Source organism: Columba livia, chromosome Z (genome assembly GCF_036013475.1).
Source record: "Columba livia isolate bColLiv1 breed racing homer chromosome Z, bColLiv1.pat.W.v2, whole genome shotgun sequence".
In the NCBI taxonomy this organism is placed as follows: Eukaryota; Metazoa; Chordata; class Aves; order Columbiformes; family Columbidae; genus Columba; species Columba livia.
In genome coordinates this window covers 18,506,577-18,527,546 of record NC_088642.1, presented here as the reverse complement: position 1 = coordinate 18,527,546, position 20,970 = coordinate 18,506,577, and the positions used below count along the sequence as shown (strand labels likewise).

The 20,970-nt window shown below is 35.4% G+C and overlaps 1 protein-coding gene across 19 annotated transcripts in view; it reads left to right on the top strand.

The window, feature by feature from the left end:
* The window catches only part of ERBIN (erbb2 interacting protein), a 117,911-nt gene that overhangs the window by 77,266 nt on the left and 19,675 nt on the right, over positions 1–20,970 (top strand). For 8 of the 19 annotated variants that reach the window (XM_065047450.1, XM_065047445.1, XM_065047447.1 and 5 more), the window contains 14 exons: positions 36–92; positions 5,076–5,139; positions 6,995–7,069; positions 8,363–8,507; positions 8,958–9,030; positions 9,715–9,844; positions 10,224–10,339; positions 11,398–11,467; positions 12,475–12,574; positions 14,222–14,343; positions 14,942–15,112; positions 15,888–16,070; positions 18,277–18,394; positions 20,090–20,273. In XM_065047450.1, coding sequence (XP_064903522.1) covers positions 36–92; positions 5,076–5,139; positions 6,995–7,069; positions 8,363–8,507; positions 8,958–9,030; positions 9,715–9,844; positions 10,224–10,339; positions 11,398–11,467; positions 12,475–12,574; positions 14,222–14,343; positions 14,942–15,112; positions 15,888–16,070; positions 18,277–18,394; positions 20,090–20,273 — 1,608 coding nt within the window. The remainder of the gene's footprint in view (positions 1–35; positions 93–5,075; positions 5,140–6,994; positions 7,070–8,362; positions 8,508–8,957; positions 9,031–9,714; positions 9,845–10,223; positions 10,340–11,397; positions 11,468–12,474; positions 12,575–14,221; positions 14,344–14,941; positions 15,113–15,887; positions 16,071–18,276; positions 18,395–20,089; positions 20,274–20,970) is intronic. The other 11 variants (XM_065047451.1, XM_065047452.1, XM_065047459.1 and 8 more) reach the window with 3 other exon arrangements.

The following is a 20,970-nucleotide window of genomic DNA, read 5'->3' as shown; positions in this document are numbered from 1 at the left end:
ATATTGTGATAATTTGTTATACCTTTCTGTTACAGATTAACTAAGCTCCAGATATTGGAACTGAGAGAAAACCAGTTAAAAATATTGCCAAAGTAAGTATGGGTGACATTTATTTAAACTACTTTGGAGGGTTTTTTCTGTAGCTATACTGATAATGTAGTGCATATTGAGAAGTAGATCACAGCTTAAAATGTGTAGCCAAGTAACTGGGCCGAGTTCTCACGAGGAACTTTTCCTCCATCCTGCTGGAGTTGTACGTCCCTTCAGACTCACTGGTCTGCCTATTCAGAGATTAGCCTTTCCAGAGATTCGCCTATTCAGATAGATATATGTGTGTGTGTGTATATACATATACATATATTTTTTTTCCTGTTCCTGTCCAGCTCTGTGGATTTCTGTTCCACCTGTTGAGCGTTTAAGCCAGCATGTAAGCACCTCAGGATGATTGTTCTGAGATGTCTGATACTTCTTGTATGCAGTATTGTAGAGCTGCCCACCTGTCTGGGTACAGTTCTGATGGCTGTGTCTGAGACGCATGCCTTGGGAATTAAGATAATAATAATAATAATAATAATCTCTGAATCAAATGTGGAGATTGAGACTCCTGCTCAGAATGACTAGGAGAATGCAATTCACATGACCTGAACACTTTTTTTTTTTTGTTTAATATACCTCAGGGCTGAATAAAGGAACAACTCATTACTATGTTGCATGTAATCTGTTATGCTATACCTGTTCTATAATGCAGCAGGGTTTCTTTAACACAATGGCAGCCTATTCCTCACATGTGTTTTTGGTAGCAGTCAGTTTTCTTAGTGACTGTAGCAAATGATGTTCCATTGGAATTCCCTTTCTGTGTGCCTTGGTACTGTACTGTGGTGCCTGCATTATAAAGATGCCAGAACTCATATCTGGCATGAGCAAGTGTGAATATAAGTCTTCCAGGTGTGAAACATTTTACTCATTCATGTGATATAAATATTCTCTCTCCTCCTTTGCTTTTTCTAATATCGCTTATTTTCAGTAAAGAAAATTATGGGACATGTAGTTTGGCGTAGTAGCTGTGTAAATTAAGTTACTCCTAACTGAGGAACAGTAGCTATAATTAAATCTTAGCAGCTAATACAGATTTTGTTTATAAAATTACTCTGACCTTAATTGCCATAATTAACACTAATAGCATGAATTGCGTGTGATATTTTAAGAAAAGTAGTTTACATAGGTCTCTTATAGTGATAAGAAACATTCAAACAAATGCTGTAATGTATTTAAGCCAAACACAACTTCAGTTGAATTTGCTGGAAATTTTTATTGGCTTCAGTGTACTCAGGGATTTATCCTTGCTGGAAAACGAAACCAACAGCTGTTACGAAGATGTCCTCTGCAGCACTCCCATCATGATCTACAGTACATGCTTGCATGCTGAGATGCTACCTTTGTTATTGTCTTCTGGTACTCTTGTGGTTCAATTAAGGGAAATTAAGGCTATTGAGGCTACTTTTTTTTCCTTTTTTCTCTTTTTTCTTTTTTTCCTTTTTTCTTCCCGCCAACCCCCCCCCCCCCCCCAATTTAATGATTTTAATCTGCATTTTTGCTACAGTGAGGCACTGTAAACATAAATTATGTATTATGTGCACTGGAGAGAAAAAATTCATTGTGATGTCCATGGTAAGCAAGAGGTGAATCTGCCTTTTGGCATGTTACAACCATGCAGCAGTTGACCTGATCAACAAAGGTGTCTGTGGCCTGGCTTCAACTATTATGTTATAACAGAAGCTGGTGTGAAATTGTTGTGTTTTGAAAGGAACATGCTATACAGCTTTGAACAGTATAGAAAATCCAAAGGCTTTTTTTTTAAGCTAGTAAGATGTAGCAGTACATGCTAATATTTTTGCTATAAATATAGCTATTCTTTCTTTTTTCCCCTGTCACTTTCACCTTTTGAATATTTTCATACTTGCAGCATATTCTTTTGTATTTGTAACGAGAAATGTATTTGGATAAATTTCTACAAAATCAGCTAGCCCTCTTGGTGAATTAAACATGCACAAAATCCTTAACACTAAAATGTAAAGCACTTGAAAGACTGCTAATCAAAATGGGTAATTAATGCCAACACACTGAATCAACCTTGCTTTGTGCCAAATGCATCATTTTGCTTGGGGCTTATCCACATCCAGAGACTGCAGAACTGGCAGTATTATAATGCAAACCAGCTCAATGAAAATATTTCTACTGAAAGGAAAGGAAAAATACAGAGACTATTTTAGGGATGATTATCTGATAAGTAGCTGGAAGTTGGGAAAATGGCCCAATGGAAAGCTAAAAAGTTTTTTGTGTGTTTTTGTTTTTTAAGTATTTTTCTGTGGCCTAATTGTCAATAAAAATAGTAACCTCTTTAGAAAGAATCACGTTATTTGAGGGTGCAATTACGATGATCGAGGGCCCAGTCATGCTATCACCTCTTGAATTGTATGCTACTTCAAGTAGGGTGTTAACCTTAGTGAAGCTGACTATTTACAACATCAGAATCCAAGGCATAATGTAGACTACCTGAGCCCTTAGTGTTGGATTGATTCAACAGCAAGTTCAATAATATGAATTATGAAACAAATTTTTCAGTTTATGGAAGGGATTACATAGCACAGTGACAAGATAGAAATAGGTGGAACTTGGTGATCTAGTAAATATTTGTTTTCAGTCCTGTATTCCAGTTCCTTTAGCATTTAATTTTCCTGTTACTTTAACATTATTGGAAGCTTTGTTTGCATTTTGTCTGAAGATGTAGTTGCTCTATAAGCAATGCAGAAAAGCGAAGAGATGTTAGTAATAGAATGGCTGGAAGTGCTATAGATTACGCAGTGGGGAAGGAAAATAACTGAGGCCCTTGACTTGCAAACACGTGTTTGTTTTACAGTTGATGGTCTGTGTTTGCTAGATTACAGATGTCTTGGCAAGGAAAAAAAAAAAAGTAAAAAAAATCAGTAAAGTTACTTTGTTATACCATCAGTGTTACATACCATGAATTTTGTAGACACTTGAGAGAGGTTTGCTGTTGTTCCAAATTGTAACACCAGGACACTTGATGAAAAAAAAGTAACAGCTTTTGGTGGTGGTCTTGGTGTGGTGGTGGTTGTTTCAGTGGGTTTTGGTGCTTTTGTTGTTGTTCTGTTTTGGTTTTTTGTTTGTTTTTAGTAAGACACTGATGATTAAGTCAAGAATGGGAACATTGTGTTTCCTTAGAGCCTTTAAGGATGCAGCACTAGCAGGATGGGAAAGGACCACATAGATTTTGGTTGGACTGAAGTGGAATTTGTGTATCTAGTGAAATTTGGCAGCGGGGAGGAGAGGAGCTTTATTGCTTAGATTCTGTGAATCTGGTGTTAGCTGTGTAAGCAGTTTAGCCTCAGAGCTAAATGGTGTAAAGGAGTTAGGAAAAAAAGTCACTCAGACCTAGGAGTGTATTGTCCTGGGAGACTGATTGTGTGTGCCTTTACCAAACCATTAAAATAAAAATAGAAGAATTAATGTTGAACTGAAAGAAAAAAATCCATTAATCTCAGGCTGTGGTAGAAAACCTCATCTGACATTGTATTGATACTGGCATGGTCTCATAAAGCTTTCAGAAATTCAGATTATGCAGTATTTCAGACAGTCTTAGGTCATTTCTGGTAGAATAGTAAAATGAATTCTAGCACTTGTCTTACAGATAATCATCACGTTCATGGTCTTCAAGAAATTGAGGGAAAATGTTTCCCAGATTCTTCTGGAAGTAGTCTTTTAATTTTTATTTTTTTTTTTTTCTTTTTCTTCTTTGAGACAGAGGAAATGTGAGTTAAAGGCTTTTCCCTAAAGCCTGAGTATGCTGTGTGTGCAGTGCAAGAAATAGCTTCTGCTTTTGTCTTGATCATGTCTTTCCCACTTACACTAAATTCCTAGTTTGTCCCCAAGGTAATTACTGTAATGCAATGAAAATGAAATCTATAGACAAATGTTGAGTGTAATCTTTTTTGGAGGTTATTTCATGAATAATATTAATAATCACATTAACTTTTAACAAATAAGGCATTTTCCAACAGAATGTAATTTTTGAACTGTGTATTCAGAACAGCTGCAATACTTAGTGTATTTGAAGAACAACTGAAACTTTGAATAGCGGCATAGAGCATCTTGTGCTCATGCAGATGTTTTTTGAAGATATTAGTGTTGACACATATATTCTGATAATGTAGAAGACTCAACTGTTTAGAAGCTCTTATTTAATTATAAATACAGGACATAATGTCATACGAGGGATGCACAGCCCCTCTGAAAATATGTTTCGGTAGTACTGCTGTTGACTAGAGTACCGATCATGTAGAACACTGTGAGCAGTAGTAGATAATCCCTCTGGAGTCCCCAAAGTGAGCTTCAAATGGAGGAAAAATTTTGCCAAAACACAGCTTGAAATAATGGATTTTACTTCAGTCCCTGATTTAATCTTTGCTATAAATTGGCTTAAAGAGCATCGATGTGTCACAAAATCTGGTTCAGTAATCTGATTCGTGTAGGACTGGAGAAATAACTAGGATTCCAGCCCATATCATGTGGCAGCAACTTTGTCAGCAGCCTGCAGAGGGAGAACGTTGTTGTTGAGTACTGTGGTTCAACAGTGGGCTTCTCTGGTTTAGCTGATCATTAGTCTGTGGTCTGTCTTTGTGAGGAAAACATGTAGTTAATCGACCTTTGGCTGCTGAGAAGACTTATTGTGACTGTAGGTGAAAAGCTGAAGCACTCAAAAGAAGAGTGACTTCTCTGACTTACTCTTTATCATAAATATTACTATTTAGTTTTTGTAAATTAATCTGTAGGTAAGTTGCAGTGTACTCTTTGTGCAGCAGTTAACAGGATGATCATTAATATGTGCCTGGTTGAACAGTGTGTGAAAATTTCACCTTATTTAGGTATCAGTCCAATTACAGAGGAGCACCCCTATTTAATACTGATTAAAATAGTATATTTGTATGAATATGGAAAGATTGCATATAACTGATATTTTCTTAAATACAATTCCTTTTTAATCCCTACCTTTGCAGAACCATGTCCAGACTGACTCAGCTGGAAAGACTGGACTTAGGAAGTAATGAATTCACAGAAGTGGTAAGTTTTAGCTCAGTAACAGAGCTTTATATCTTTTATAAATCTCTTTATCCTTTAATCTCTTTTGAATCAATATGAAAATGTAAACATCAGCTTAAGAGTTCTACTACTATGTATACTTCATACTGCTTTATAGAGCCTGTTATAAAAACCGTGTGTATTCTGATGAATATAAATAAGTTTTTTCTCATTTGAAAACTACCACTATGGTTAGTGTGGTTACTGTATTGGTAAAAAGTCAATGGTAATATGTGTTTGAATTATAAACATAATTGTTTAGCTTATAATGAATTCTAAACACTTATTGGTTATCATGTATTTAGCGTTGCAAGTTTTAAGTTGTGTATAACCTGCTTTTATTACTGTATACTAACTATTCAGATCCAAGTGAAACTAAAATTTTAAGTGAATATTGTTCAAAATAGTATTTACACTTGAGGTGCTCAGTTTTTTCCTTTGGCCTGCATCAACTTGTTTCTTGTTCATGATCTCACAGACATATATATCTTATATTTACAATCATTTAATGTCTCTCTGCCTCTACAAGTACTTTCCAGAATAAAGGAGATGAATATAAGTATAGTGGAACATACTGACCTGCCATATAATAAAGTCAAACGTTTCTGTGCCAGCAGTAGATAATACAGAACTGAGTACTTGCCTAGTTGTCTGGTTTGCCAGATAAGAAAATGTGTTTAAGGAATTATTCATTACGATTATTACACTTGTAGCTTTTACCATTAGTGCCATGTTTTCCTTATGGGGTAGATATTTGTGTGGGAGCCTTAAACTAACATGCAGAGGCCCATGTTAAGCTACAACAGCCAGAAACTAAGTATAGGCTGCAAAATTAACTAATTGGGTATATTTTGGGCTGATTGCATCATTTCTCCCTGCCTTTTAGCTAGAAGAGTCAGCTAGTGGTGACTTACTTCATTAAGGTCTTTTGGTAAAAGCACAAAAAGCTTTGAAACCACTTTTTTGGATGAAGATTTGTCTGAAAGGGAGTGGTCTTCAGTTAAGATTTTTCTCTTGGAAGATGGATTATTGGGAGTCAGGACTGCAACTTATGCAGGAGTATATTTGCAATACAATGAAACTGACTTCTGCGTTTAAGTGATCTTGGTTCTAGTTGGTAAGGTGCAGTAGCACCTCTCTTGTATTACTTGCTCAGGAGGAGAGTTTAAATAGGAAAGCATATGCAATGTGGATGTTTACCAAGAAGTGGTCTTTCCCTGATATAAGATACTTCTAACGATAAGTTATAGTGCAAGGACAACCCTGCACTTCACTTTGTGGGTGGAGTGGTTTGCTCTTATCATGTAGATGCACCTTTTGTTGCTCAAAAATTAAAATTTATATTATTTTTCTACCAAACCACAAAATCTTTGTGATTTTTGAAAAGCAGGTTTTCTGAGTTTATGGGATTATAGAAGTTTTTAGTTATTCTTCATGAGAGAGGAATTTTTTATTTCGTGTGTACTTCAGTTGAAGAATAATACTTTCTGGGAAGAAGAACAACAACAACAAACAACAACAAAACCACAAAACACAACAACAAACAAAACCCAACAACAATCCCCCCCCCCCCAAACACCACACACAAACTCCCCCCAGTACTTTCTGTAAGGATTATGCAGTGCAGTAATCAAGTTCTTAAAATATTTTTGTATATCTGGCATGTATTTATATTTCAAAAAGTGAATTATCTGGTTTTTCTTTGACCTAGTGAGACAAGCGTACATAACAGCTATAATAAGACATTGCTTAAAGTGCAATAAATAAATCGCTGAAGTTGGTTTTGCCTTTCACTGTTTTCTGTATGAAGTTTTTAAAAAATGGCTTCTCTTTATAGCCTGAAGTACTTGAACAACTGAGTGGGTTAAAGGAATTTTGGATGGATGGTAATAGACTAACACTTATTCCAGGGGTAAGTCCTTTTACTGTGTTAAACATTTAGTATTTCAGTTTACAGTAGTGTTTACTTTGTCAGCTATTGTATATGTCAAAGTTGGTATGTAATTTTATTGTTACTTAAAGCCAAAACTCTAAATGCCACTTAAATGCTTAACTAGTCTACTTAGAAATTGTCCCTGATCATGAGAGTTGGATACACAGCTTTTCTTTCGCTGAAAAATATATACCTCTCTTCTAAAAATGATGTTCCAATTCAGGAAAAGGGTAAAAATTGTACATCAAATCCTGGATTGCATTTAGGGTTGACTGGTCCTTTCAAGAAGGGATTTTTTTGGTGTGTGTTAGACAGCAAACAGGAATTTATGGGATAAATAAGCTGTGTGAATTTTTACCGGTCACAGCTGTAAAGCAAGCAATGCCTGCTCAGGTGCCTTCTGTACAGGTAGCATAGCAGGTCCTGAGAAAATGTTCTGTTGACTTTGTCTGGGTTCCTGACATATCTCAGAATTACATGGGGTTCTGGCTGAACTATTATTGCAGTACTTGTGAACCTGTGCTTACACTCTAGTAAACTAGTAAATGAGTGTTTGAAATTTGGGAAGCAGCTAGTCTGTTTTCAGACTTAAAGTCCGAATGTGAGGCTCTCTTGCCTGATCAGTAGTTTTCTCTACTGTCTTTCCTCACTTCAGGTAACTCTTCCTTGAAGAGTTGAAAGGATGTATCAAACCTTTCTGCTTTACAGTAACAGCAAATCTGTATTTGTGAAAGTGACTGCACTTTCCCTGTGACGATTTTAGTGGAGTAGCGTGTACAAATATTCAAGTTATACTTGGTTCATATGGAAAGGTTAATACAAGCTTATACTTTGGCTTGTTTCTTCAGTTTAGTGCAGCTAGGCACTCGTCTTGATGTTAAGTAGAGTGCAGTTTTACACAGAAGACAAATACAAGCATTAAAAACTTTACTGGAGCCTAATGACATCCTTATATATCTCTGAAGTCTGTTGTAACGCTTCGGTTACTTGATCCATGGTAACTGATCAAACTGTTGAATTTGCAGCAGACTGACTTCGGTGACCTGCAGAATTACTGTGAGGGGGGTGTGTGTAAAAACATCAACTATGCATATTTGCACAGAATATTTCATTATAAAGCTTGGATGTTTTGCACGAACCTGTATTTCAGCACTATAAATAAGTTTTCGCTTTTCCTCTGGCATTACACTTGAGAGACAGTTTGTCAAATCTGCTGCATTTTTTGTTCTGACCTTGCACTTTCTAAAATCCATCATTTTCTCTTGTTTGTAGTTCATAGGCACTCTAAAACAACTGACCTACTTGGATGTTTCTAAAAACAACATTGAAGTAGTTGAAGAAGGTATTTCAGGTTGTGAAAGCCTGCAAGACCTACTGTTATCCAGTAATTCACTTCAGCAACTGCCAGAGACTATTGGTTTGTATTTTCAGTTAATTCATGTTCTTAAAATCTTATAGTTTAGACACAGAACTCTTGAAAATATACAAATAGCATTTTAGATCTAAGTTTCAGTGGATTCAAAGTGTCAGTTTGGATAAAGCTGTAATGTGTAGCTGGAAAATAGAATTTATATTTGTTTGGGAGCATTCTTGACTCTATACATTAGTTTGTAAAAGGATGAGAAACTGTTGACACAGTAAAAACAAAAAAAAATTCTCCCCTCTTACTACTATGGCTGGCACGTGGTAAACTGGCAAACAAGTTCTGTAAGCTGATCTGCTTATTTCCTTAGATATATAGCACTATAAGCATGCTAGTGAATACAGAAGATGTGGTTGTTTGCCTATAGTTTTTTTCCTCTTAATTTAAAAGTAAGCTTAATAAACTCAAGTGCCCTTTTTTATTTACTTATTCATTATATTACAGGTTCCCTGAAGAAAGTAACAACACTTAAAATTGATGAAAACCAGTTAATTTATCTGCCAGACTCTGTAGGGGGGTAGGTATTTCACCTGCATAAAAGATTGAGTTGCGTTTCTGTTTACTTTTCTGTAACAATGACTCCTCTTGAATGTTTTTACACCTGTTTGATTTAATTTCTTCTACATGTTAATGTCTTAATAAAATTGAAAGGAAGTGCTTTCATATCTTCTAGTTTGCAGCATGTATGTTCTTTATGTATTATTTGATATCAAAAGGTGTATGGTCCTCACTTATTAATATAGCCACTAATCCATAAAATAAAAATTTTGGCAGTAACATTGCTATGGCTGTGGTAGATACTTCAAGTGATTGAGACACTCTTAAAACGCTTGTGAAAAGTGAATCTGAACACCCACATGCATCCCCCCCCCACACACACGCACCCCGCGCATGTTGCTGACCCCTCCTTTCACTGAATGCTCTCTTATGACGGCTGTGTAAAGGAGATTAAAAAAGCAAACAAAACGACAACCAACCAAGAAACTAAAAAATACCCAAAACGTGTTTTAGGTAATTAGTAAAGAATTTTTTCTAGATTGGAATTCCCTTGGGTTTCAAAGTTTTATTTTGAAATAAAATTGAGGTTTTTAATTAATATTGGTATCAACTTCATTTAAACTTAAAGTATGTGATTAATGTTGGATGAATTAACCTGTATAGAGGAGTAATTTTTTTTTATTATTTTTTATTTTTATTTAAGATTAATATCACTAGAAGAACTGGACTGTAGTTTCAATGAGATTGAAACATTGCCTTCATCTATTGGGCAGCTCTCTAATATAAGGACATTTGCTGCAGATCACAACTTTTTAACACAGCTGCCATCAGAGGTATGTATTTAATTACAAATCTATAAAATGAAATTTTTAATATATTTAAAAATACATAGCCTGTGCAACTTTTGGAAAACAAGTCAATAATTCTTTAGTAGACTTTCTTCGTGCATACTTTCAAAGGAGGATGTATACAAATACACAGATTTACAAATAATGAAATTCTGTGTTTTTTGTTTTTTGTTTTTTTTAAGTAGCACGGACATTTGTTGCTAGTGTATTGAAACCAGAAGAGTTTAATACATCAGAATAAATCTAATTGCACTTTACAGGCAAAAAATAGCTGTAGTACTAATTTTTTTAAAACAGTAGGAATTTCTTTATTTAGAGTTGTGAAGATTCATTGATTCTTTGGTATTTTTTTTTTTTTTTTCAGATTGGAAATTGGAAGCATGTAACGGTGTTGTTTCTGCATTCCAATAAGCTTGAATTTCTCCCTGAAGAAATGGGTGATATGCAGAAATTAAAAGTCATCAATCTGAGTGACAATAGGTTTGTGAATGCATTTATTCAAGTAGGAGTTGTATAAAATTCAGTAGTAATGTAGAAGTATTGTTATGAATATATTGTGTTGTCTTCCCTTATCTCATGCACAGCTTAGGAGCTGATTACTGACAGGGATGCATGCATTTAATGTATTATTATTGTATTCTGGACCTTGCTGTTCCATTGTATTAAGCTGTCTTTATTTTGATGACTTGGCACATGCATTGAAGCACAGCTTCAATACATTCATGATTGATAGCATGTATTTTTATGGGGAATTAGTTTGGTTACTTTCATAAACTTTTGATTCTTTCTTAAAAGTTAATAACTTCCTTTATTGCATATAGAAGACACAAAACAGTATAACAGTATAGTGTAAAACACTGGAGTTTGCTAGGGAAGGGGGAAAAGTGTTGTGTTTTATTAGAGGCAGTCATTTGAAATTGACAAAAAACATTTGTGTTTAGGGAATTACCAATTTGTAGAATTGAAATATATTGGGAGAGATAAGTCTAACTGAACTCTCCCTCCTGTTCTACCAATTCAGCTTCTCTGAACTCCATCTGTAGCTTGATTCATCCATAAGTGCCAGAGCTTCTGTTGTCCAAGGCAGCCTCTTTCCCAAACATGTAGCTTGGAAAAAAAAAAATTACAATTTTCAGGTGTACCACTTTTTTCTTAATTGGCATGCATGTGTATTGTAAGATAAGGTGCTGAGTATTTATATCAATTAATTTAGGTTGTCTTCAAAATTGTATTCAAGTCACTGAACTGAGTTAAATTCAAGTTACATTGTCACTTTTTTTAAGCTGCTTGCTAAACTGGTCAGAAATACATTGTTTTGTTTGCTGGTTTTTGTGTGGTGTTTTTTTTTTTTTTAATTCCAGATATAGCTTTGAATCTAAATTAAATGGTGTTGCCTTTCAATTGTCAATAGCTATTAATTAAATTATATCAGTAAATGTCCTTTTTAAACCTTTATCCAGGCTCATGCAGGATTGTTTCTTAACAGTCTCAGTTGTACTGCTAAGTGTACTTATATAAATTCTTGTTGTAACTTACAGATTGAAGAATCTGCCATTTACCTTCACAAAACTGCAACAGCTCACTGCTATGTGGCTATCAGACAATCAGGTGAATTTTTATAAAATTAAAAATAGATTATTGACTTTATTTCTAGTGGAATTGACAAGTACCAAGCCACCTATTAAATAATGAGACCTGGTGGTGGGTATCCAGACAAGTACTTCCTTGACATTGTCAGTTCTCCTGAAATAAACACTGGGACTACCTGTCTTCGGAGATTATCATACTTCCAGCGAAATTCTGTGCTGTTAGGAGATGCAGTTTAACAGATGTAGGGTTTTTAGGTTTTTGTTTTTCTTAGTTCAGCTTGTTTACACAGGAGAGTTAGTGTTTGGCAAGCTAATAGGTGAATGTGTAGAGTGGGTTTCTTCCACAGATATACCATTGGGGAAACTTAGCATGGCTTTTTTTGAGCTAGGTTTCTTACCACACCTTTGTGACTACCTGACTTCCAAGCTATTAAGCAGTAACTCAGGTGCTTGTGGCTTCTATTTTTGTTGTGTATTGAAGCCTTGTGTACTACGCTGATTTACAGAAAGAGAATTAAGGTGTACAGACCTATCAGAAACCCACTAGCTTCAGATGTATATGTAATGGAAGCACTTTTACTAATGCAGTAATTTCAAGAATCCATTGCCGTTTTTTGTAAGGGGTGGGGAATATTTGATCTTGTGTCAATATGAAAATCTGAGTACAAGATTTTTCTTTGCATGATTGTCTGCAGCTTTAAATGGGAAGCTTTATCTTTATATTCCAGATCAGCCTCCTTTGGGATAGTAATTACTCCTGGCAAGGAACTGAGGTATTTTTTTAAATACCCAGTGTTTGCTTTTCTCTTAAAGCTGTTACTGAGTTTCAGTTCTCAGCTGAAGCCGGTTGTCAGTCAAAGACAGACATATTAATAACTTATTTTTGTGAAAATTATTCAGAGGAGAAATGTTTTAATACAAGACAGAGTAGTCTTCAAAGTAATGGGACAGGCATGCTCTGTGATATGTACATCACATTTACTTGTATGTATACATTCTCATAATCTTATTTCATTTGTTCCCTAGTCTAAACCACTTATCCCTCTTCAAAAAGAAGCTGACCCTGACACACAGAAAACAGTACTTACTAATTACATGTTCCCTCAGCAACCGAGGACCGAGGATGGTAAGAATTTCTGAAATAACATGTCAGAATGCTCCATTTGAAAATAATGGGAAGACTGCCCACTTAATGATTTTCACTAGATAATGCTTAAATACAATTTTGAAGTAAATATGCAAGTGATGAAGAAATACATCTGAAGACTGAAAACAGTAGCTTAATGTGATCTACATAGTGGTAAATTCTAGATTAAACTGTTTAAGTGAGTGAGGTGAGGAATGGGCTGGCAGGATCATGTTCTGTGATGGCTGCCACTTCCCAGTGAGACACAGTATTTCATTCTGGCAGAGCTTAGTGGCTGGGGTCAAATTCCCCTTAGCAGATGTCTGCTTCAGACTGTTTAACAGAATATTAGCCAAAACGTTTCCTCCATTACCGAGTACATATTTTTGGACAAGTACACAGCGTTCTTTGTTTTCTTTTAAAAGAAAAAAAAATCGGCCAAGAAAAAAGGGATATTGCTTACATATATTTGGAACTGTTTAATAAAAGGTTGGGCCCAAAATATTAATACCTTGACATAAAGTTATTTCTGCACATTGTGAAATAGGAAAGTAAGTAACATGCCATAAGAAACTCCCCCTATGAGTTAGGAAAAGAGGGTTAAATCTCTTCTGTTTCTCCAGGCAGAAGGTGGAAGGCAAATGCTTGTGCTAATTTAACAGAAGGGCGAGGGGGGTGGTGGAATGGAACACAGACACATGTCAATGGAAGTAACTGAAAACTGACAAGTGGCAACATTCGCTTTTCCATGGCACAAGTGTGTAGTACACTGAAAGAGAAGTAATCAAAAATATCAGCAAAAGCAGTAAATTGTGCATCACTTTTAGTGCCTTCTAATGCAGATAATGCATATGCAATACCTCTGATAGAATGTGAGAATTAAAAAATCATTTGGAGATTCAGTGAAGTTCCGGATTGTTCCTGAAAGCATTTGAACTTTTTTTACCCGGGTGCTGGAGTTCCTTTCTGTAGACAAGGAAAGGGCTGCTTGTTCAGCTTGAGTTGATAGAAAACCTGCCTCTAAGGAGGTTAATCCAAACAGGTTTAAAGTTCAATAAATATCATTTTTAACAATTAAAATTTTAAAAATTCACTGTCAAGTTCTTTTTTCGGTCAGAAACAGTTTAAGTGATAGTGAAGTCCATTAGTCCATTTTCAGGTGTGTTAAAATTGTAAGTTTACCCAATAAATGGGTAACAAGTATTCCAGTGCACTTGTTGAGCTCTATAATGAAGTATTCCTCATTTTAAAATTTTCATTAAATGAAATCAGGTGAATGCTCTTTTGTGTGCTTAATGAGACCACCTCTCTGAAGTCAGGCTATATAAATCTATATAATATATACATATACAAATTCATATTTTCATATTTATACACATACATGAATAAAAATACTTTTCAGCAAAGAGTTCTGCTGAAACTTTTCAAGTGTGAGTGTAGTGTATAACTGTGTGTATGAAGATTATACTTTACAGATGGGTTTTTTCTATTATGAAAATGCAGCCAAGTTCATGAAGGTGTGGCAGTACAGCTAGTATTCAATTAGTGGTACTACTCTAGTATCTTTTAAGAATGCATACAAAAGCACACCAAGCCCATCCAAGAGAAATGTATCCTATGCATATGAGAGTCTTTTTTTTTTTTCAGTTATGTTCATGTCTGATAATGAAAGTTTCAATCCATCTCTGTGGGAGGAACAGCGAAAACAGCGTGCTCAGGTGGCATTTGAGTGTGATGAAGACAAAGATGAGAGAGAGGCACCACCTCGGGTTAGTTTTGAATTTACTTTTTCCCTCCCTCTTATCACCACCCCAGAATCCCATCCTTTTCCTTAATTTGGCTGTGTATTTTGCTCTGCTCAAGAAATCAAGTCTTCAGTTATTAGTGAAGAGTATCCAACAGGATGAAACACCATGTTTTGGGGGTTGGTTGTGTGTTGGGTTTTTTTTGCTTGTTTATTTTTAGCCAGTTCGTTTAAAGTGCACCACAATGGAAAGTATCTCAGCTGATACATGGCAATGTAGGGTATAACACTTCATAGATGACTACCTGACTGGTGATGTCATGGAGAAGGACAGTGAGGAAACAATGATTAATCTTATTTTTTCTTTAAGTTAATTACAGTTGTCATAATTCTTCCTGCTTGCAGTCACTGGACACATTTTGGAGAAAGAAGGAAAACCTGATTCATAATCTTGCTGGGTTTAATAAACCTAAGTCTGTACCAGTGCAGGTAGACACAAACAGCAAAGTGGGTATTACAGATCGTTCAGTGTTTTGTCCTAATTAATTGCCTATTTTAATGCTGCTGTTTTAATTATGGCATTTAGTTAAATGTAGAACGTTATTGCTTTTTTGTAAACACAGGAAGGCAACCTGAAGAGATATCCAACTCCATATCCTGATGAACTGAAGAACATGGTCAAAACAGTCCAGACAATTGTACATAGGCTAAAGGATGAAGAATCTACTGAAGATATTGCCAAGGAGTCAAAACAAGAAGGCCAGACAGTTTCTGTAAAAGATGTGGGGGTAAAGGTTAGAGATAATTATCTCTTCTGGCTTTGCATGAACTTCCAAAGTTCTAGAGTGTCATTGATTCATTTTAATTCTCTTCTTCGTCCCCACTAATGCTTTAGCAAGAAAAATTGTCAGATTACAGAATGGAGTTTACCTCTTCACTGCCTGAAGAAGTCTGTAATAAATGTCTGGTTTGCAATAGCAATTTTCCTCTGACACTAAGAACAAGGAAAGTGACTTGCTTGTCAGGCAAATAGAAGCTGTAGAAGTGTTAAGGAGCTGGCTTCTCCAGATTCTGGAAAATGGCATCTTTGTCATCCTCTGATCCTATCTTATCTCCAAACTTGACAACGAAATTCAGGATAATCTCTAAGGATCTTAACTGCTGCCCTTGTGACTGGAGATGTTATGTGATAAGTTGGGAAGGCAATTGTAGCAAGTTGGCTCAGGAGTCTCTAACAGGTTTATGTAGCGTGATGGGACTACTGTTTCATGCTGACATGTCTCATTGTAGATACTCTTGGACTTCTTTTTATTTATCTGGAAATTTAATGGTACAAATTAACGTTAATAGGGAGGAGAGTCAAACTAATTGACAAAGGATAGGACTGTACCTCAGTAATCTTCAGAGATTTCCCTGCGTTTCATACCTGGTGCATTTCAGACTTTAGAATTTCAAAGCTCAGATTTTCCATTCTGTAGTTTCCCAAAATACACAATGTTAACTTGAAGTATCGTATGTTAATGAAAACCTTTCAGGCTGTTTTTTCTGCTAATGTTCTTAATCCTGTAGACTTCAGAAATTGCTTCATCAAAGAACAAAGCAGATGAGAGAAAGCAGTATTCAGCAGGAGGCTCTGTGCAGAAACCTGCTGAAGCAGAAGCTGAGCACAGTGCCACAAATTCACAGCTGACTGCACTTGTTAAAACCTTGCAGAACACGAAAACGATTGTCAACCATGAAGACACGCTCGAGGTACGGCATTGCAATGAACAATGAATTGTGCTGGTCTTGTATTCAATTTGTTACTCTGGGAGATGAAAACTTAAATTGACAATAGCAGAAAATTGTCATCCATAAGTGCTGTAAATATAGATGGTTTGCAAGGCACTGTTTTTCTCTCTTGAGATTATACTAAGTAAAAGTTTGAATATCTTATAAGTTCATAATAAAAGACACATGCATGTAAACAAAAAGAAAGCAAACTGAATTAAAAGTTGACCTAATTATCAAACTGTAAAAAGACTTAGACAGAATTTTCCAGGTTTTGTTTGATTGTCAGTTGCTCATGAAATATCCACTTAATTGTCACTGAAATGGCAAAATACCTGATTAGTGGGAGCAATCAAATTTGTATGTCCAAGTGACCATGCACGTTCCTTTAAAATGAAAAGTAAAGGTGGGTTTAAATGTATGTATTCCTCTGTGTTTATCAGTGAGCTGTCATGAATATGACTTGGGTTGTAGTCACCTCTTATACAATAGTCAGAGGTTTAGAACTTCTAAACACCTTGTACATCTCTCTGATAGACACCATGTATTCGTTTACTTAGAATGTTTCAGACTAATGACAAATTTTGGAACTTGTCACTTAATCAGTTGCCAGTCACAACCTGTAAAATGTTTTTTTTTCCCCATAGTTTCACAAGCAGATTATTTTTGCCTGTGTTGCATAAGCAGTGGAACATGCATATATCATACTTTTGCTGAAGAGACTTTGTGACAAGCAGTTGTAGCTGTTACTGGCTGTTTACCCACTAGCATGTTCCTGCTTCTACATACTTTCTGAAAATATTGGTTTTGACACTTTCTTTAGTTTAAAAATATAATTTCAGAAAATCTTATTAGTTATCTAACAATGGTGGCAGCAATTCTTTGTAGCTGGCTATATGCCGGTAAGTGAATGAGGCAGCAGTGTGTTCATCAGGGATAGCAGATTCCTTACTTCCATGTAATAACCTGCTGCTAACTGTTGCAGTTGAATCCAGATATCTAACTTTCTGTGCCTATAATTTTTCCATGTTAGCACTGATTACAGTTGTTGTATGTCACCTCCAAGAGGAAGAGCAATGTGGCAAAAGCAATGAAGAGGTTGCCTGTTCCAATTGCAGAGAAAAACGGATTTTTATTTTCAATTGCCTTTTGATTAGCTTGTTTTCTACTTGTCAGTAGGTTTGTCCTGCCTGCAGTCCAAAGAACTGGCTAGGTAGTTAGTATCATGGGAAGATGGTGCTCCAGTAGGTTCCACACATTAAATGTTGTGAAGCTTGCATGAAAAAGTGATTGTTAAAAGATGCAACATCGATTTTGTACCATTTGTAGTAGGAAGCATGTTTACTATAAATTTCCACTTTAGGGGGGTTTTAGGGGGGTTTTCTTCAAAACGTTACTACAAACAATAGGGTTTCTAAGATAATGAGAATACAGGGTTGGCGGTAGTCTCATGGCTGCTCTTGCAGCAGCTTTGTCAGTTAATCTTTTTAATGAGTGCACCTAGCTCCATCTTATGGTCAGGAACTAGTGATTTCTAGCTTAAATGTATTCAGCATTGCTTTATTCCTCTGCCATTGTTCTCCAAGTTAACTAACTTCTCTTCCTTTTGGAATTTACCCTGAACATAAACTTAAAGGTATCAACCCAAGCCACACTTGCTTTTTTTGTTGCTAGACTAGGCAACTCAAACTCCATTCACTCTTTTCTCACAGCATAGCCCTCCATTCCTAAGATTGTCCTAGTCATGCTACTCTATAGCTGTTTAAGTTTGAGCTGTTTTCTACAAAATCAACATCCAGCTACTCAGTCTGGGTTATTTGCTGGTTCTGTGATTACTTTGTGACTTGAACTCAACTGGAGGTTCTCTCTAATGGTGGAACAAAGGCTGCATCTGCTTGCTCCAGGTAGGTTTTTGCAGCTGGAGTTACCAGTTTGAGTGCCGTTCCCATGGAGTTCATTAGTGACAATGCAGGTCCGCATGTGCTGTTTCTTAAAGGTAATTCTGCGGCAAATATTACTAAATTCAGTGGATTTGCACTATGAATGTACTACACAGTTCTTATGCCTGTGTTATGTTGCTTGTTTATTTTTTCTCCTTTACTGTTCAGTGCGGGACAGTTGAGATAGTATTTACTTAACCTTTAAGCAGTTCTTCAAAATGCATAGCATAAAGCTGTTTTTTCTTTAGCAGGAGTCAGAAGAACTCTCCTCTGATGAAGAGATGAAAATGGCAGAAATGCGACCACCACTGATAGAAACCTCCATAAACCAACCAAAAGTGGTAGCTCTTAGCAATAACAAAAAAGGTTAGATTAAAAAGCAATTTCTCAACTCAAAATGGCTAAGTTTTTCCAATTAAATTATGTAAAAGTAGATTTAATTTGTATATTTTAAAAGAAAAATGATCAATTCTCTAGCTGAGCAATGAAAGCAGAAGAAAATGCAATATCTTATGCTTGAGTGCTTGGTAGAGAAAGCTGTGTTGGTATGCTAATTTTCTTGATTCTTGTCATCAGTTTAAAAGCAGAGGAGAGGAGATGTGTGTTTTGGAGGACTGTTAGCTTTAACACACTCATGATAATCTTAAGAAAAGGATTGCAGAAAGAGTTATTTACCTTGGAAATACTCTATATTTTTCCCTCCCCAGATTTTGTGTATTATTACTGCTGTAGGCAGCAATGACACTTGCTTAAATTTCTCAGAGAAGCTGTGCTCTCTTCCTGAGGTTTAAGAATAAACTTATCTTCTGTCAGCTCTTCCTCCAGAATCACTCTTTTATTTTTCTTCATTTCTTTAACAGGAAACTTTGGAACACTGTTTTTGTTACCTAACTTTTATATTCTCTGAAAGATAATTTTGGCCTCAGTAATAATTTCCTTAAGAGTAAGGAATGACCTAGGATTTAGAAGAATCTTAATTTGAAAGTTAGAGAGCAAATTTTATTTTCTTCTTATGATATACTAGTTCAGTACGTTCTATGACAAAAGGCTTTTCTAGCCATTAGATGATAAAGGGTAGATTTAGCAAGGATGAAGGAAAACCACATGGAATTAGCAGGAAGAGTCTGTTTAGGATCACGTACAGGTGAAAAGATTCATGTTTATCAATGTTGCCTTTGGGTTTTTGTGTCTGACTGGAGTCCTAAGTCCAGACTTATTTCTTGTCTCTAGAGACAGACATTAGTTTCACAAAATTTATGCTTTTGGCACCTGTAGCTGTGTCTTGAAGCAAAAATTTAATGTATTTGTACTTCCCTATTGAAGTCATAGCTGGCTTAAAGTCCCACAGAGAAATTGTTTTTGTATTAATGTAGTATGTAAGTATGCATACATTACGCAACAGTCAATGTGCACAGGTATAAATTACTCTGAAAATGTTGTCCTAAGTGATCAGTAAAGCATGGGCATCCACTGGATTCCAGCACTGCGGAAGAGCATTTTTATTTCCTGGGTTTTTTTTTTACATTTGTGAAATTATGTATAGCTTATCCAGTGATTTAAGTCTTTCCAGACTGCTTGGTCTAATAAGTGGATATTTAACAATGTCATTAAGTTCAAAATCAGGAATGGTGTACACTTTTCAAAAGTCTGCATGTGAAGCAGTGGACTTAATTTTCATAGGGGCTAATAGACTCATGTAACTCAAAACTTCGAAATAATTGAAAAAATAGAAGTATGATTTGGTAGATATTTTGGGGAAATACTATGTAATGTAGCACTATGTTATGCTAAAGAAACTTGGAAGAAGTCTACAAGTTAAATTTCATTAACAAGGGAGGGCTGTTTACATTAAGCCTAATATTTAAAAAGCAGGAACTATTGCAAACAGTCTTTTGTAAGTTTAAATGAAGTTTGCAAAGGTGTTACCTTACATTTTAGTTTCCGATAGTAAGAATTACTGAAGAAAAAGAGACAATTTCTAAATACCATAAGATACACACGTTAAATGGCTGTTGAACAGATGTTTGTGTCTGTAACTAAACAGGCTAATTTTTATTTCAGATGATTCAAAAGATGCTGATTCCTTATCAGATGAAGCTACCCACAATATCAATCAAAATAACAGCAACTGTTCTTCTCCTTCTCGAATGTCAGATTCTGTTTCCTTAAATACTGATAGCAGCCAAGATATTTCTCTCTGTTCTCCAGACAAAGAAACACATGCTGCTGTTTTATCCAAGATCAGGTTTGTAAGATACTGTATACCGTGGTGCAAATATAGTAGAAAAAGTGTTATTTAATCTTTCATATTATGTGTCCATTAATTTAATTAATTGTTTTATATTACACAAAATCATTTAAATTTTAATGTTTTAAAATAAGGCTAGGTGTTGAAATAGTTATCTTTAAAAAAAAAAGGATGATAAAATTCAGAGGCTTATTTTAGTACATGATACATGGTTTACATTTGTTTTAATAGTAGGGTATAAAATTTGATCCTTATAGTTTGTTATCCCTGCAAAATACTTCAAGACACCATTTTAAAACCTCTAAGTTTTTATTTGGATAATTCTGAAGATTGATTTGATTACTAATGTAACTATAAAAGGCTTTTAGAATGTGCTTACACATTTCTACTCTTCTTGAGGTTTTGTTAGTGCAATTTTTTTTAAAAAAATTACCAATAGAAACAAGACATTTGTCCATAGCTATCATGGAATTTGCAAATATTTGATAAGAAAACTAGTTATTGTCACTTTTGTACTTTTTGACGCTTTTAACCTGTTGTTAAAAATTCCTGTTGAATTTAAACACACTTCTGAAATCAGATGACACAAAGGTTGCCAAAATCAGCCTGCTCTATAATATGTTTCTGTAATGGTAAGAAAGCAAATCAAAGATCTGGTTGTATATTGGTATTTGTCCTGTGTGCACAATGTAGC